Source organism: Aedes aegypti, chromosome 1, assembly GCF_002204515.2.
Source record: "Aedes aegypti strain LVP_AGWG chromosome 1, AaegL5.0 Primary Assembly, whole genome shotgun sequence".
NCBI lineage: Eukaryota > Metazoa > Arthropoda > Insecta > Diptera > Culicidae > Aedes > Aedes aegypti.
The window spans coordinates 301,610,572-301,629,348 of NC_035107.1; the positions used below are offsets into that span (position 1 = coordinate 301,610,572).

General features: G+C 37.4%; 1 protein-coding gene across 4 annotated transcripts in view; it reads left to right on the forward strand.

Moving 5' to 3' along the window:
* The window catches only part of LOC5573536 (modifier of mdg4), a 419,719-nt gene that overhangs the window by 246,212 nt on the left and 154,730 nt on the right, over positions 1-18,777 (forward strand). Inside the window, exons 7-8 of one of the 4 annotated variants that reach the window (XM_021838272.1) lie at positions 9,609-9,732; positions 9,802-10,156. The exons of the other annotated variants lie outside the window; for them this stretch is intronic. Of the exons in view, the coding sequence (XP_021693964.1) occupies positions 9,609-9,732; positions 9,802-10,048 (371 nt within the window). The 3' untranslated portion in view covers positions 10,049-10,156. Of the gene's footprint in view, positions 1-9,608; positions 9,733-9,801; positions 10,157-18,777 lie in introns of those variants that run through there. 4 annotated transcript variants of the gene reach the window in all.

Sequence of the window (18,777 nt, forward strand, 5' to 3'; positions counted from 1 at the left end):
AAATAAGTAGTTAGGTTTGATTATATTGTCATAAAGCGTTTATGATTTTGGACAAATAACTTTCATTAAAATGTATTAAAAATGGATGATTCAATTTCTACTTTGCTACACTATTATAGTATAATACTTCTTAAAAATATTTCACTTTTCTCAATAATTAGCAAAGTTTCAAATTTTTTTTTTGATTTTTTCTTTTTCTGATAGTATTTACTTTTTTAGCTTTTCTCTAACTTTTGAGAGTTTTGTATCAATGTTTAATAGTATCTTGTCGAAAGTTTTTGCACTCAAACAAATTGGATTCAAAAATTGACTGCTGAACATTCATACCAAAATTTTCCGGATTTTCTTTGAAATAGTAATTTATTTATAAGAGCTTCTAATCTGTCATTAGTTAAATAATCGATTGAAAATTGAATAGGCTAGGTAAATACTTCTACATGGGTGGCTTTTCTTTATTTTTATTTTTTACAAGTCGACCCGACAAACTTTTTTTTGTTAAGCAGTGAGCTGCATGATAATGCGAAACAAAATTCAACAAAAAAAGAACCCGTTTTCTTCCCATGTTTATCTTACTTTTCCCGTTAAATTCTTTGACTTTTTGTGCACACAAACACGTCAGAACACTTCCAGAACATAACTGTGAAAGAATCAGGTAAACTTGTTGACTCGTTCCCAAACCATTTCGTGTCATACAAACACCATTCCATTATTATTAATATAGATTTTCTCATTAAATTTATTTGCTTTAGAGAATACTTCATTTTCACGACGAAAAAAAGGATCAGGGATTGAAATCTTTTCAAATAGGAAGAAGAATTACTTGAGCACCTCGATGATTTATTTTTGCATCTGGAGTTTTTGACGACCATATGTTGAAAAATTAATAACAATTAAGGCCTTCCATAGCCTAGTGGTGAAGTCCGTGGCTACAAAGCAAAGCTATGCTGGGTGGTGACTGGGTTTGATACCCGGTCGGTCCAAGATCTTCTCGTAATGAAAATTTCCTTGACGCCCTTGACACACGAGTGTGCAAAAAAGGCAAAGAAATTTCTCAATTAATAGCTGTGGAAGTGCTCATAAGAACACAAAGCTGAGAAGCACGCTCTACCCCAGTGGGAGCGTAATGCAAAGAAAAACAGTATTCAAAAAAACCCTCTGCAGAAGTGAGTCAAAAGAATTATGATGCGTCCTATGAGCACAATTGAAAATCGGGATAATGTTGATATTGATATCGACTTTTGAAGAGCTGAAGTTGTGGGAAGCTCACGAGACTGATAAGAGCGACAGGGTGGCCACCGAACCGGGAAAAACGGGAAAAAAGCGGAATTTTGAAAATGGAAATTTGGTGGCCACCCTGATGTGAGAAAGTCTGAGTATATTTCTAGACTAACATTCATAGAGCATGGAACAACACCTGCAAAGTTATCCTTCTCTCGTCCTCTCCATTTATATCTTTTTATGGTAACTTTCACCACTCTTAAACTAGTTAGTCTGTTTGAAATTTTCCAAAATTTTCGGGAATACGCTTGTGCTGGATGGATCAAAAATAATAATAGATTTTACTTTTCAAATAGCAATGATCCATAAGAAAAAAAAAACTGATGATTCAAATCTTTACCGTTCGTGAAATAAAAAGTTCGTCATTCTCTTCACTAATAGTTATATTTGGATGCACATAAGCGTGGTAGCGTTCAATCCTTTTGTGCCTATTTTGTTCTTAAATATTTTTTCTAAAAGAAATCGGAATTGCAGATTTTGAACCATTCCCAGCTTATAGACTAATATTTGTTATTTTTCATAAAAGGAAACGAACCGCCATCTCCTTTAAGCTTTTCTAGGATTTTATTACTAATCAAAGAAAACTATAGAATTGCTTCTCCAAGAGTTTACGAGCCCTGAATGTTGTAAAATTCTGCTTTATGCTGAGCTAACCAAAATACTAAGCAGTATGTTAATCAGTACAAGTGAGACATTTACGTTTCTATAAAACTTTTTAAGGTTCTATAAAAAAGAAAGGCACAATTTAGATGACTACAACTGGTAATCCAACCTATTACTACGAAGTTTGTAGATAACAGTGCTGAATTTTAAGAATATTTATGGTAATTCATATGATTTTTTTTTGCTCTGGGAGGGGTTTTGACCCCCAAAACCCCCCCTTGGTTGCGCCACTGAGATCTGATATTCAACATTAAAAATGAAGAGTTTTGCACCGTTGAAAATATACCGGATGTGGCCATTCGGACGTAATGCCCGGAATATTCGGCTATAGATTTTTTGGGCACTAAGCCGTTTCAATTCTCGAAAAGTAGAAATCAAACATAGTTGTGCACTAAAAATGCGTACCCATAAGCTTGGCACAGATGGTCAGATACAAATTGGCCACTCTATCGTAAGTTTGAGGCGTCCTAGGACCCAAAAATGGTCATTTGTAGGATCAATCAAATGCAAAACTCATAGTTATTCAATTCAATAGTTTCTCAAAAGGTTTACACTGATGCAATTTTCTTAAAATTCCGTCATATAGTGACAACATTATAGCCGATTCCGGAAATTATCTGTGACTTGAAATTTGCCTACCTCTAGGGGCACACACGCACAGTACCCTTCTCACCCGACCTGACCCAGCCCAAGTAACATTTTTAGTTTTTTCATTTACTACAAGCTGTTGTTACCTCCATATCGTTAAAACTCATTTTAGAACTTATTAGTCTTATAAGCGGTTTCTTCACCACCGCTTAGACCTTAAACCTGGTTTAATAGTATGGGTAAACGTGGTTTACGACTTAAGCGAAGGTGAAGAAATCGGCCCTTAATAACCTTAATCAACCTTTGATAAAACTCTGTTAAGCCCGAAGAGGCCCACACTACAGGAGGTTGTTAAGACTATACCTTAAACCCGTTTCTAAACTTCTTAGTTTTGTATCGTATGAATACATCTACCCTTGTATTTATTGGCTATCCAATATTTTACTCCATTCCATTTTCAGAATGATTTCATGCTCATCTCAATCATAAATTGGAATTTCCCACGCATATTGTAATTATCAATCCGAAACGACGACAATAAAAATGGATTCCATCCAGTTAAATCTTGCTGGTCTTGTCTGGGATGGTTTAAGATCAATTGGTGATTATTCCGAACAATATAATCATTCATAAACGCTTTTGATCTTAAGAACCCGTGCGCAAAACCCTCACTGGCTAAAATATTCCTAAACCAGAATATTTGTTCTGCACTAAGACTAATTGGTTTTTTGGGAGCCTTGACTTAAACTTAATGCACTCAGGAAAGCTAGTGCTGTCAAAAAGGTAAATAAATCGGAAGATTCAATATTGCAATATTGCATAACTAACTACGTGATTATCATTATCAACATAATGATATTGATACCCACACACAGACTGCATTCCAATAACATGCATCAGACAGTCGAGATTTAAGAAGGCTTTAACATGACTTAGCGTAGTCTTAGAAGTTTTACTTATGCCTTGACAAGACAAACAAGATGAGGTTTTAAGTATAGGTTTTAATAGACACTACACAGCTCCTTCAAAATACAATTTATTATCAAAAAATGTGGCCAGAAAATAAGTTTTAACAGGAGCTCTTGTAGATATCTACAAAGCATTTTAAAGTGGGTTTTACCGAAAAGAACGTTTGGCACTTTGCAATGCTTTATTAAATCTGTTAGGAATGGGTATATCTATAATAAAACCTACATAATAACATCTATGATAAAAGCACTGAAATTGTTACTTGGGAGTGATCCACCGGAATAACTCCGGCCACAGGAATATTTCTGCGTTCCTCTGTCTACTTCTAGAAACTAGAAATGGGTGCCAGTATACTGACAAAAAATCATTTGAATCCGTTAAGAATTCGCTGAGCGGTGAGGGTTTTAGAATTTTTGCTTTCACTAAGGCCTATACGGGTTAACTAATAATGCTCATGTACTTATTATATTTTAATTGATTAAGGTTCCGAGATTTTCTGCCGTCAATCTTCAAAAAAACAGGCTAATCATAAAAATTCTAAATCTTCGAAAATTAAAGCATTAACAATTCTTTCCAAACGTGCAATTTTTAAACTTTATTTTTTGTTACTAGGTTTTAAGTATTTCTTGAATCATTATTTTAAGATAATTAACTTCTCAGGCAAATCCAAGAAGCACGTGTTAAAGACACCTATTGAGCATTTTCAATTAGCTAATTTGTTGTTCGAGGATGCTTGAAAAGGTTTATCCTTCCTTTCCTACGATTTCGATTGAAAAAAGAAAACGTTTCTACAAAAATGCTCGAACAAATAATGTTATTTTTTCGTTACCGGTCTAATTATTTTAGTTGTTTATCAATAGTAACTTGATTTTTTTTCAACAATAGTTTCCATTTTTGAAATTGATTTTTTTTTCTAACGATAAGTTATAGAATGCATAATGCATATTGTAAAAATCATACTTGTTTCGATTTAACCCGTATCCGAACGGGTTACGATTACCGGGTTATGTTTTTTTGTTTAAACACCTCAAATTAAAGAGATAACGGAAATTATGTATCCGCGACTAATATTGATATCGTGGGGCAACCGATTGCCGTCCAGGTCTCCGGAACATCCGTAAAAGTGGACATATCCTGAAAGATGACCTAGAGAGCTGGTTTTTTTTTCAAACGATGTGCAGTGATGAACTTCAAATGAGTATACCATCGTTGCCTCGGTATGATCAAGAATGGCCATTTCTAGATCCGAAACATCCATAAAAATGGACATATGTATCTTGAAAGTTGATGAAATGAAGCAGAGAGGCAGTGATGGAATAATTACGCAGAAATCACTACAGCCTTGACCACATCGCGAGTTTTACAGTTCCCCAAAACTAACTTAGTATGTTAAGAAGCAATATGAATTTTTAAATCAATCATAAAGAGTTCCACTCCGTTTGAGCCTTGGCGCTTGAGCCTATTAAATAAATAACAATGAAAAACGCCGTTCAAGGAAAATCGCACGGATGGTGTAGTAGTTAGAACACATAACTATCACGCCGAGGACCTGGGATCGAGTTCCATCCCCGATATAGTCACTTATGACGTGAAATATCATAGTGACGACTTCCTTCGGAAAGGAAGTAAAGCCGTTGGTCCCGAGATAAACTATGGTCCTATGGCTAAAAATCTTGTTGATAAAGATAGAAAAGAAAATCGTTGCTCTCAAAACCAATTTTCAAGAAATGTCCACTCTTTCGGATCTTACGGAGGCCGTTCAAGACCAGATGACGGCGATGACTTTGATACGAGTCCGACACCACGCATTCATTGGTACGATTTTGAAACTATGCATGGAAGCATCTTGTAGCCAAGTATGGACTCTACAGCTTTCAAAAAACCCCACTGCCGAAGTGAATCAAAAGTGCCAAGAATAGGATCTGGCTCCCTATACTAATTTTTAAATTCATCACTGCAAATCGATTGAAAAAAAATCCTAGCTCAATTTTTAATATAGGGCGGCGGTACCAATGGTTGTAATGTACCAGTAGATTGGACTATGGAACAAAACGTACATTTTTCGATAAAAACGACATGTGCTATTTTTGGTGGAAAGATCGTCTCTAGTTTAGTCGATTTGCCAAATTTCAGCTTTTTATTTTATTAAAAAGTCGTCGTTTCCAGTAGTGGATCAACGGATGGAAGCAGTTTTTAAAATGGATGTATAAACATGAAGAAAAGCCCCAGAGATGATCTTTATTCTTCATTCGAAAGATATTAGTTGCTGTTCCGAGAGAAAAAATGTTAAACCTATGTAAAAATTTACCATTTTGTTCAAAATTCTTTGTATCATTCCCGAACGTCTACTAAGTACTGGAGCACAAGCGCAACTACTGGAACACGTGTACCAATAGTGGCTCAAGCGATTTTATGTAAAAAAATAAGTTTTATCACTCTTTTTATATTTTACCCATAGAGTAGAAGTTGAAATCTTTCTGTTGACGCCAAAAGATCTCTGTTAAGGCTTTTCGTTATTTTGTTATGATTTTTTATAGCTTAGGTAGTCCACTAATGGCACCGGCACCCTATGTATACTTTTACGGATGTTCCTGATCTTCCGGATGACGTTAAACTGGCCTTAATAGTAATCGCTTGCCCCACGATACCACAATATTATCCGAGGACACCTAATTACCGTTTTCTGTTGAATTTGAGGTATCTAAACTGTTCAGAAAAGGAAATTGATCGAATTTTTACCCAACCTGACCCAGGAGGATAACTGAATAATTCCGGTCATTGAGAATTAATTAGTCTACTTGTGTCAGCATGGGGGCCTTCCTTAGTCGAGTGGTTAAAGTCCGCGGCTACTAATCCAGAATCTTTTCGGAATGGAAATTTCCTCGACTTGCCCGCTCATAAAGTATCATCGTACCTGCCACACGATATTCGAATGCAAAAATGACACCTTAGGTAAAGAAAGCTCTCAGTTAATAACTGTGGAAGTGATCATTGAAGCTGAGAAGCAGTGAGGACGTCATGCAAAGAAGAAGAATAAGAAGAAGACTTGTGTCAGCATATGAAACAAGAAGTCTTTGGATTGCATGTGGTGAAAATCGTCTAAATCAGTTGAACTGAACGTTCACAATAATAATTTGAAAAAAATCGTAACCCGGTCGTATACGAATTAAATAAAAAAAAAATCGTCTGGAATTTTCCAGGAAATTCAGTCCGCCTGAAAGGTCAGCAAAAGTCAGGGAATATTACTCTCAAAATTGAATCGAAACCCTGACCAAGCAAACTTGTTGGTTTATGTCCCGATTAGACCTGTTCGCTATAATATTTGTATCAGCTGCCACGTCAGGGCATTTTCCCAACGGCTATCTCAGGCTAAATATTAGAAAAAAAGCTGATATATTCGGCATGAACAATTACAACAAGTGTCAGTTTAAACTCCCGATGAAAGGTTAATAAAATAATCCCTGTCTTGAAAGGATCTCTATTAATTTTAAAAGAAATCCTGGTGGAATATTTTGAAGAATTACACAGCGGAACAAGTTTTGTCTCAAGCACTAAAATGCCTCTTATTTTCTAAATTTGGGGATGCTGAAGCTATTGCCGTTTTCAGAAATGTCATACCACGTCTGTTTTTTAAGATATTCAAGGTTAAAAATGCATTATTCATCAATTTCAGTTAACTTGCATGCAAGTTTACCACCTGGTATGTTGATTTATGTGCTCAATTTACTACAGAAATTAGTGTTCAGGTCCTAAAGAGTGCGTATCAATGAAGACTCTCAGATCTTTTTCATCCCTCACTAATAAACAACCTTCCTGTGGTGATTGTGGAGATGCAGAAGTATCCTCGGTCCTTGGAAGCAACAATGATTATACATTAGCATTCCTTCCCCATCCCAACTTACTGTAAGCACTTGGCCAGCGCCGTTGTTGATCAATAATATGAGATCTGCTAAAATGTGCACTTCGAGAATTAACAGAAAGTCATATCTTTTATACATTTCGGTCGAAGTGCAATGCTTACCAGTTCCGATCAAACACTGTGTAGCCACCGTTGACAGGCAGTCTATGCTAGGCTATACTCAATGAGGAAATCCTTGAAAGGATTCTCTTAGACTATTGGAGAAATACCTGGTTTCAATTGCTTGAAAAATCTAAATGGAAACTGGGAAAATTGAAACACAAATATCTGGAGAGCATGAGCATGAGCATGAGCATAAATGACCGTACAATTCGTAGTTGCTACTCCATGATTGACCAGAGCAATCGAAGTTGCACAGGGATTTAGTGAATGGGGCTTGGGATTAGCTTACCATTCTTCAATGTGCACAAATCGAGAGCTCAAACTTTAGAAGTCAATAACGGCGCCGGCCACGTCCTTACGGTCATCGGGGAAGGGAAGGAATGTTAGTTAGACAACCATTGGTTTTAGAGACCGAAGAATCTTCTGCATCTCCATAGTTGTCATGGAAAGGATATTGGGTTAGTGGGATAAGGTAAGGATCTGGGAGTCATCTTTGGTTGATGATGCGATCCTTGATATATTCACGCCTGACCGGATTCGCGATATTATTCGATAAATGAACTGTATGCCGAACAAGTGTTCATCGTTCGCCCTCGCAGGAGCAAGCAACGCGACCAAAGGATCAAACACTACTAACACTAATCACGCGATCCGCAACTCTTATATACTATCGTGCCGCGCGAGCGACGCGCAACACGATTGATCCTGTCCGCATCACTCGCCCCCGCAGAAGCAAGCAACGCGACCAAAGGATCAAACACTACTAACCTTGAAACACAAATATCTGGAGAATATATTAAATGAGGCCATTGAGAAATATTTTCATAAATTCTTGAATAAGTCTCTGGAGTATTCGTAGAAAGAGCTTTGATGCAATTCGTTGAGAAAAATGAAGTTTCATGGCAATTAACTTGCTTTATTTTATTTTTTTCAAGAGGTCATATCAGATTCCAGTGGGGGCATAAATGAAATTAGGATAAATTCCCGTCCTTTCTTAAACCTTTTTTAATTTTCTCGAATTTCTGGTGTAATCATTAGCGAAGAGATTCTTGTGATGTTTGTTGTCGACCACTTTAGCCAAAGAGCTAAAGAGCCAAATTAGCCAAAGAGCTAAATTATTTTTGAACAGTGTCTTGCAAGATCCTCTAAAGCAGGCTTGCCCAACCTTTTTGAATCGCGAGCCAAATCTCAAAAACAATAGTGTGTAGGGGGGCAATCATTTTTTTATGCGGCGATTTCAAATTTTCTGGTAAAATCAAATATACGTGATAAAAATTCATTTTACAAAAAATGAAAACAGATATTTGTTTCTGCCAGAATCTGTGAAACTTATGATCATGATTACGTTAGAATCCAGTTAAGGATTATTTGGATTTTTTTTCCTGAGCCCTGTAAGAACTTGTCCAGTTTTTTTTAAATTCATTTATAATAAAGAAAAACTTTAATCAGATATTTTTTAATGGTTATGTCAGAACCTCATAAAGTATTTGTTTGAAAATCCTTTTCAAGGCTTTCTTAGAATGAAGTCCCAAATTTGGCTTCTTCTTAGAATCCTATATGAAGTTTTCGAGGATGCTCTTTTAGATTCAGTGGGTCATAAACTTTTTGTCAATAAGATTTGTTCGAACTTGATATAAAATCAGCTCCTTAAATTGAACATTCTTGGTAGGGCAGCAAACGAACCAGATATTAGTGTTATGATCGGTACCAACGGTAGAGACCAGCCAGACACGCACGCGGGGCCGTACATTTGGCAGGCCTGCTCTACAGTTTTCTTGCCAAGATCATCCCTGCTGACTACGTCCTTGAGAATACTTACAATTTAGCAACATTAATTGAAGAATCTAAATTTAAAAAGAATCTAAATAAACACAATACATACATCGATGAATAACACAATTTGTTTTTTTTTTAGTTTTCTGATAATATTTATTGTAGCTAATCTAGTACGACATCTGACGGAATCAGTGATCTAAAGTTTCTGTCTTCGAAAACTAAAGCTAGTGTTACTTCCACAATAATAATTAATCTAGTACTGCAACTTCCCTACCGTATGACTTATCAAGGCTATTTTTTTTGTTCCCTGCAGATATCGCGTTCACAATAAACAAGCGAGGAGCAACTCAACTATGTGTCAACGGTTATCCGTACATCCGATCCAAAACTACGGACGATTTCCAGTATTGGTCCTGCAGCCAGTACAAAGTTCTACGGTGAGTATCCCATCTATAAATTTCTCTCCTCACGTAACTGAGTTATTCCCTTGAATATCCGATCCACAGCTGTCCGGCTCGCGCCATTTCCGGCCGCAGAAAACTGGCCGACCAGCCAGCCATCAAACTGCGTGGCGGCCACAACCATGGCATCATTCTGGAGCGCCGCAAGCCGGGCGAAAGTGCCAAACTGCTGCGCCAGGTTGCCCTGGAACGAGAAGCGGAAGTGTTGCCCAAGAAGGGGAAACGATTGTCACCCCGGATTCCGCCGGTGGAGTGTGTCCTAGACGAGGGCAAAGCTTCCGGGTCAAAGTAATGGGTTCGGGATTTGTAAATTCTAGTACTTCAATATTTTCTCATTTCAATTGCTGAAGTGGCAAAAGCTTTGATTCACGTCTAATAAAAATATTCGAACAACGAAAAATTACATTTCAAATTTTTATGATCTAGTACTACAATTTTATTGTTTCGTTGAAATAACTTTTTTCTCCTATCAAACTTACAGACATTTCTTTTGTGATGAGCAAACGCGGTAAAACCCAGCTATGCGTCGATGGTTACCTGTACACTCGTGCAAAAACGACCGAAGAACTGCAATTTTGGACGTGCAATCAGGACAGAGTACTGGGGTGAGTCCATCGCTCATTTTTTTCCATACAAATGAAGTAATCCGACCTTTCTCTCCAATTCCAACAGTTGTTCGGCTCGTGCTTCCACCGGACGCGGCAAGAGGGACGACAAACCGATCATCAAACTGCGCGGCTTCCACAACCACCGGATCATTCTCGAGCGTCGGAAGCCCGGCGAGTGCGCCAAGTTGATGGAAAAAGTCGCTCGCCAGAAGGGGGAGGAAGTGCTGCCAGCGAGGAGGAAGCGCCTGCCACCGCTTCCGGTGGAGTGTGTACTAGTCACGGATAATACAGAAAAAGCTCCGGAAATGAAAGTGGAAATTTCAAAATAGTTTTTTTTTTGGTGAATATAGCCAGATTAACGATAAGCTGGCAGGGTTGCCAGAATTAAAATTCAGCACATTTTAAATTTAGTGAAAAGAAAAGATTTGTGATTTCTTAATATATGTGTGACGATATATCGGCAATAATTTGGAGAAGTAATAACACGAAAAAAACTTTATTAGAAAGATCTCACCAATCCTGAACAATTCGAGAGATGCACCTTAAGCCTCTTGGATGATAGAAAAACTGGCTTTGTTGACAGGACTGTAAATGTATTCAGAGTTGCCAAAACAATAACTGCATACAAAAGCGGATTGAAATGCAACAAAAGATAGCCTACATTTGGGGTTTTGTTCCATGAACGTGTAAATACTACTACTGAAATCAACTCTTCTTTTGCAGATAACGATCCAGGTATTATACGGTACGTTTACAGCAGGCAGGCTTGGACTGGAAGGAATGATTCGGATGCGGCTTTCGGTTATGATCATTTGTATTTAAGTACACAAATGATCTGTGCAGTTCCCTAGGAAATGGGCCTCCAACACAAAGTGAGCTACGCTTCATATAACGTGCACAATGATGGATTTAACCTTAATTAGTATCCAAATAAAGCTACATTTGATGTGCGTTTTTTTTTCAACTTGCCATTTCTTGTTCTAAGCATTGATTAACTACCGTCAGCTTCATTTTTGCCGCAATATACATATTCAAACCTTGATAACTTTTTTGTTACTCGATATTTTTGCACCATTTTTTCACATGTTCTCAAAAAACTCTTCTAGTTAAAGAGTCTATGTCGATATATGTCATTGGTGATCTGGTTTTAAAGATATTCCGATGTTCCTTGGGGGACCGACATTCTCCATATCAAATGTCTTTGGCAGCCATTTTGTTTTACGTCAATTTATCAATTTATTCATCGTTTTGTGAATGCTCTCTTCAAAGTCCAAGTGAGCAGATTCGTGTTACGCGTCACCGGAGTAGAAGTGTGTTTTTTTCGTTCGCTACCAGAAATTTCGAAACGTCGGTGTACCTTTGTGATGCGGTTCGTTTTTCACGTTACGTTTGCATGGCAACACGAAGAAAATGAAATCAATGCTTTCCGGTAGCAAGTGCATTTCAATGTGCAGCTCATTGAGCCCACGTCTACCGAACGTATCCTATGGCCTAACCCTTCCCTTTAACACTTCACAATATCCCGTAACACCTATGAGAGGTCGTAGAGTTCTCTACATTTTTCTTATGTAAGCGTTCTTGTCTAAGAGCCAGGGATTGATCCCAAATGTCTGTCTTTGGTAACGGACGGGAAGGATGCAACCCTCATACAATACTCTAGGACTGTACCACCTACGAATTTGTGCGAATTGATTAATGCTAATGCTAATGCCAATAAGTAAAAAGACGTTTTGTCACTGACGAATAAGAACATTTGACCGTAAAATGCAATTTTAGGACCAGTTCAAATATGGCTCCAGGAAATTCCCCAGAAGTGCCTTCAGAAAAATCTCCAATGATTATTTCAAGTATTCTTCCTGATATATCTCCAATTTGTTTCCAGGGACTCTTCCTGACATTTCTCAAGGAATTCCTTAAGGATTTCACTTCCTCCAAGATAATCTACAGTAATTTCTTCAGCAATTTCTTCGGGGATTCTACTAGGGATATCACCAGTGGATGCTTCCAAAAAGTGATAAGAAAATATGATTTTTTGGGTTCCAGGAATACCTTCAGCAATTCCTCGAAGAATTCTGCCATGAGTTCCTGCAGGGATTCCCCCAATGATTATTGCAGGGATTTCTGCTGGAAATCTCTACAGGGATTTTTTCTATAAATTTCGCCAGAAATTTCCGCAGGAATGTCTTCAGTGAATCCCTCATAGAGTCTCCAAGTAAAATATTTACTGGGATTCCTCCAGGAATTTCCCCCAGGATTCTTCAAGCGTTTTATCCTTATATTTATTCAGAGATTCGCCCAGTGACTCCTTCAAGGAATCATCCTGAAAAAACTCTAGAGGGATTGTTGCAGAGAAGTCTCCAAGTTTTTCTCTAGGGGTTACACTAGAACAATCTCTTCAAGGATTACTCCAGATATTTCATCAGAAATTCTTCCATGGATTCCTCCAAGGATACATAGGGATATCCCCAGGTAGTCCTCTGCAGGGCTCCATGGATTCCTCTAGGGATTGGTCCAGAGATTCCATCAATAAATTCTCCTGGGATTCCACCAGAAATTCCTCAAAGGATTCTACAAGAAATTACTTCACGAATTTTCTGAGGGATTCCTTCAGGAATTTCATAAGGAATGCCTCCTAGAAAAATTTTACGTGAATTACTCCAAGGAATTTTCCAGGTAATCTTCCATGGATTCCCTCAGATTTTTTTTCAGAGATTCGTTCTGGCTTTCTAAAAAAACATTCAAAGATTAATCATGGAAACATCCTCTAGGAATATTATCAGAAAAAAAAACTAAGAATTTCTTCATGGATTCCTCCAAGGATTATCCAGGAATTTCTTCAGAAATATCTCCAGGGATTCCTCCAGAGATTTACCCAACAATTTCTGGGATTCCTCCAGCAATTTCTCCAAGGATTCTTCCAGGAATCCTTCCAGATATTTCACCAGGAATTCTTCAAGCGAATCATCCTGATATTCTTTCAGAGATTCTTCCAGAGACTCCTTCAATGATTCATCCTGGAATAACTCTATTTGCATAGATATCTCCAAATCTTTCTCCATGGGGTTACACTAGAACATTCTCTTCAAGGAGTTTTTCCGATGTTTCATCACAAATTCTTCCATGCATTCCTCCAGATATTCCATCAAGAAATTCTTCAGGAATTTTCAAGGTAATCTTCCATAGATTCCCTCAAAAATTCCTTGAGTGGTTTATTTTTGCTTTCTAAACCAATTCTCAACCATGGAATCATCATTTAGGAATTTTATCAGAAAAAAACTAATAATTCCTCCAGGGATTAGACATTAGAAAAATCTCTACCTAGATTCCTCTAGGAAAATCCCTTTATGGATTCCTCCAGGTATTGCTCCATGGTTTCCAGGATCATCCAGTGATCTCTGCAGAGATTCCTTCCGCATAATTTTCACAGTGATTCTTCCAGAGATTCCTCCTGAAGTGCCTTCGGGAAATCCTTCAGCAATTCTCCCAGGTAATCCTTCAAAGATTCCTTCATCAATAATAATCCAGGTAACCTTTCATTGATTCATTCAGCAATTTACCTAGGTTCAGAGATTCCTACACGAATTCCTCAAGGGATTCTATAAGCAGTTACTTCACGATTTTTTGAGGTATTCCTTCAGGAATTCATTAAGGAAAGCTCCTGGAAAACCGTTACGTGAATTACTCCAAGGAATTTTCCTGGTAATCTTCCATAGATTACCTCGGTATTCCTTCAGAGATTCGCTCTGGCTTTCTAAAAATTCCTCCGCGGATTTAATTAAGAATTCCTCTAGAAATTCCTTCAAAGATTAACTATGGAATCATCCTCTAGGAATTTTATCAGAAAAAAACTCTGAGAATTTCAATAGATGCTAAACAACTAGAAAATTTATTATCTAAGAATTTCTCCAGAGGCTACATTATGAAAATTTCTACATAGATTCCTCTAGTAAAATCACTTTATGGATTTCTCCAGGTATTTCTCCAAACATTTCTTCATGGATTCCTCCAGAAATATCTGCAGAGATTCCTCGCGCATAATCTTTATTTTGGTACTTCCAGGGATTCCTCCAAGGATAGCTCCAGGAATTTCTCCAGGGATTCTTTCAGCAATATACCCAGGTAATCCTTCAGAGCTTCCTACACGAATTTCTCCAGAAACTCCTTCAGGAATTCTTCCAGAATTCCTCCAGAGATTTATCTAGCAAATTTTTCAGGAATTTCTCCAAGAATTACTCCAGGCAAATCTTTCCTAGCCGATCTTTTCGTAATGTAAATATACTTGACTTTCCTGGGCATATAGTATCATCGTACTTGCTACCCGATATACGAAGCTCTTAGTTACTGTGGAAGTGCTCATAAGAACACTAGGCTGAGTAGCAGGCTCTGTCCCAGTGAAGACGTTATGCCAGAAGAAGATTAAGAAGAAATCTCAACATGTGTTCCACTAAAAATTGTTCCAGAGATTTCATTAAGAATTCCTCTGGAGAGATTATTTTCAAAGGAATCTTCCAGGGATTAGGCGAGGAATCCTCAAGGGATTCTCTCAGATATTCTTATAGAGATTACTCTTGAGATTCCTTCATGTAATACTTTCAAGATTTCTCCATATATTTTTCGAGAGGGGATCATCCAGGGATCTCTAGGGATTACTCTGAGGATTTCTTCATTCTTCAAATTTTTCTAGAGGTTCCTCCAGAGCTGGATCCTCTACTTAGTATTTCTCCAGCGATTCCCCCAGGAATTTATCCAGGGGTTTTATAAAAAAAACTTCCTCAGTGAAGGATTTCCTCGAGCAATTCCTGTAGGCACTTTTGGGGTAATTTCTGATTAAATCCTTGGAGGAATTCATGAGGCAATCTCTAGAGGAATTTGTACAAGAAGTTTTCGATGCCAATAACGAAACTCTGGGAAAATTTCTTGAAGATTACTTGGAAAAATCTTTGGAGTGATGCATGTAACGATTTTCTTGAAGATATTCCTGGGAGAATTCTTGAAAAAAAAAACTTGAAGTAATTTCTTATAGAATCCCTGGAGGAATTCCTAACTTCTAAAGAAATTCCTGTTGGAATCTCTGGAGAAATATCTAAGAAATCTTCGAAATAATTCCTATAGGGGGTAATTTTCTGCAAGTATGCTTGTAGGAATATCTGCAGCAAACATTTGAGAAATGACAGGAGTAATTCTTAAAAATCCCTAGAAGAATTCCTGTTGAAAATAAAGATGACAAATAAAAACAACCAAGCTACCTTTCCAATCGCAGGCTACTGACTTATATTGCTACAAGCCAGCTCCTCCCTTTTATTCCATGGCTGGGTATCAACATATCTATATTTACAATCTATTTCGACTACCTCTACAATCCTTACCCAAGACATCTTCACTACAGTGTGTACCTGCTATCCAACACTTCTCCTCATCTCACAACTGCCACTGAGCTTCTCCTGACCAGCTGCACCTGCTCTTGGTCAACCGCGCCGTCCTCCAAGCTCTTTCGAGTTCCTCCAGCTCTTCCAAGCTTGTCCTATCCTACAGCCTCGTTCTCAGCATCTTGGCCTCCAACTCTTGGGCACCTCGTCCAAGCCACCTCCTCTCCAGGTTCTACCTCCTCACCGAGATTCTGCCTCCTCGTCTAGGTACTTCCTCGTGGTCGCTCATTGAAGCTGGCTCAGCGTTACTGGGCCCATAGCCTATTAAAAACTATAATGACTACTCAAAACAGGATTCCGCTCGAACCGCAGGCTCGCTGATATCGCTACCAGCCAGCTCCACTCTTTTTTTCCATGTCTGGGTATCAACATAGAGTAAGGTGGGGCAAAAGTTCGACCTTAGTGGTATAATCAAAGTTTCCAGGAAAACAATAGCAGTTAAAACAAAACAAATACCATACAGTGAAACGTCAACATATTGTCTATAATATTGCTGAACAAACTTGTGTCCAAATATTTACCAATTTTTAGTTATAACAGTTTCAAAATTAATTGTCTTATTCGAACTTTTGCCCCACCGGTGGGGCAAGAGTTCGAATCTAGTGTGGGGCAAAAGTTCGCTGGCTAAAACACAAAATCGATCCTTTTATGATAGGCATACTTTACTCCAGCCGTAAACTTAAGTTTGACGAAAAATACACACTAAATTTTCATCAAAAAATTGCCCAAAACCGGATTAATTGTAATATACTCAAAAATAGCAGTTTTTCACATAACTATGTGGAAATGTGAAATTTTGGTGACAATTTTCACACGATCAGACAAATTTGACTGAATTTGAAGATAATATGTGGACTTTGAGCAATTTGCAATTTTTTCCGTGATTTTATACATGGGTCGAACTTTTGCCCCGCTGATTCGAACTTTTGCCCCACTATGGGCCAAAAATTGTTTTCAATCATCTATGCAAAAACTAATACACCTCAAAGCAACCTTATGATAGGCCTAGAAACGCCCTTACATAAAATATTGAAAAAGATTTTATCTTCAATTGATTCCATGCAACGAAAGTTTGACCAAAAATTACAATATTCACGTCGAAAAACAACAAATAGCCAAAACTTTTCCAAATCTCAATCGATTTTTATGATATTTGGATTGAAAGTCTCTTACTTGAATAGCATTTGAACCACCATGACATTTATAAGATTTGTTTTGAATTGAGCTGGAAATCTTAAAAAGAAACTCTTACCCCACTCGAACTTTTGCCCCACTTTACTCTATTCATATTTACAATCTATTTCGATTACCTCTACAATTCTTACCCAAGACATCTTCACTGCAGGGTGTGTGATGTACCTGCTATCCAACAATTCCTGGATAAAGTCAAGAATTTTTGTAGTGATTTTCTGGTGGAATCCTTGGAGGAGTCTCTGGAAAGATTTCTGGAGGAAGCTCTATCCAAGTAACTTTGATACCTGAATAACAGCTTATTCAGCTAAAATACTGTTGATACAGCCTCTTTTCAGCTAAATAAACTGGAATTCGTTTGAAGAAATCTTCGAAAGAATCCCAGTAAAGATTATACTGGATGAATCACTGGAGTAACTACTTGCACAATCTCTAGAAGAATCCTTGTAGAGATTTTCCTGCAGAAATTCCTGGAATACAATAATAATCTATGGAGGAATCCCTAGAGGAACCTCTGACACATTTCCCGGAGGAATTGCTGAGGGAATTCCTGGAGCCCTGTCGGAACCGGTCTAAAAATCTATTAACGATCAAAAGTTCTCCCTCGAGGAACTCCTAGGGGAATTCGCGGAGGAATCTCTGGCAAAATCCTTAGTGGAATTCCTCCAAAAAATCGCTGTAGGGATTACCTTGGTGGAATTTCTGATACAATTCTTGGAGGAATCTTCGAAAGAATTTCTGGAGAAATCTGTGGAAGTATCTGTTTTTGTTGAAGGCATTCCTGGAGCTATGTTTGAACTGGTTTCAAAATTGCGTTTGCGGTCAAAAGTTCTTATTCGTCAGCGATAAAACGTCGTTTTACTTAGAGGTTTGTCGAATGATGCCGATTTCTATCAGGCTTCATTCAGCACGAAAATCTTCGTTTTCAGAAGCTAGGAAAAAACAGGAAATTTCAGATCTCAAGGAAGGTAAATCAAAGTCTAATCGAAATCGAATACAAAATCCATTCGAGATTAAAATCAAAATTGAATGGAATCGTAACTGAATAAAAATAGATTTGGAAACGAATCGAATTGATCTGAAATTAGTCTGTGTCATTTGGCGTAAACTCATTTGCCATAAAGGACATTTAACATAACGGTCATTTGGCATAACATTTGCTTATCAAACCATCTTTTGAAAGCCTTTAACTTATAAACAACGAACTACACGCTCGGTTACCAATGGCTTTTAGGGCGAGATCATAAGTTATGCTAGAATTCTGTTTATGCCAAATGGCCATTATGCTAAAAGACCATACCGTCAAAAAAGCATTTTTATTCAAAAGTTGTTGCTACAATTTCAGAAAATAAAATGCTTCGTATTATCACTAATTAGTAATAGAAACACTATGTAGAGTATTATTTTTGTAAACCACGATTTTGAACCTCCATCAACTATTAGTTTTCAAGCCATTTAAAATAACTATGTTTAATGTGTAAAAATATTTCTTATAACTGCTTTAATTGTGACCACTACTTGAATGGTTAGTCATACGTATTTTACCACCGATTTATCATAAATTTTCTTTTGATATTTGCATTTTATAGTGAAATTTGATTGTTAATTATAATGTGTGGAAAGTCACCCGCCGTTGCAAGTAATTCCGTTTGACGGTATGCTAAATGTTTTTTTTTTGCCAAATGACCTTATGCTAAATGACTTTATGCCAAATAGCCCGTTCCCATTTTAAATTGATTTGAAAACGATTCTAAATCGAATCCAAAACAAATCGAAATTCCATTAAATTGAAATCT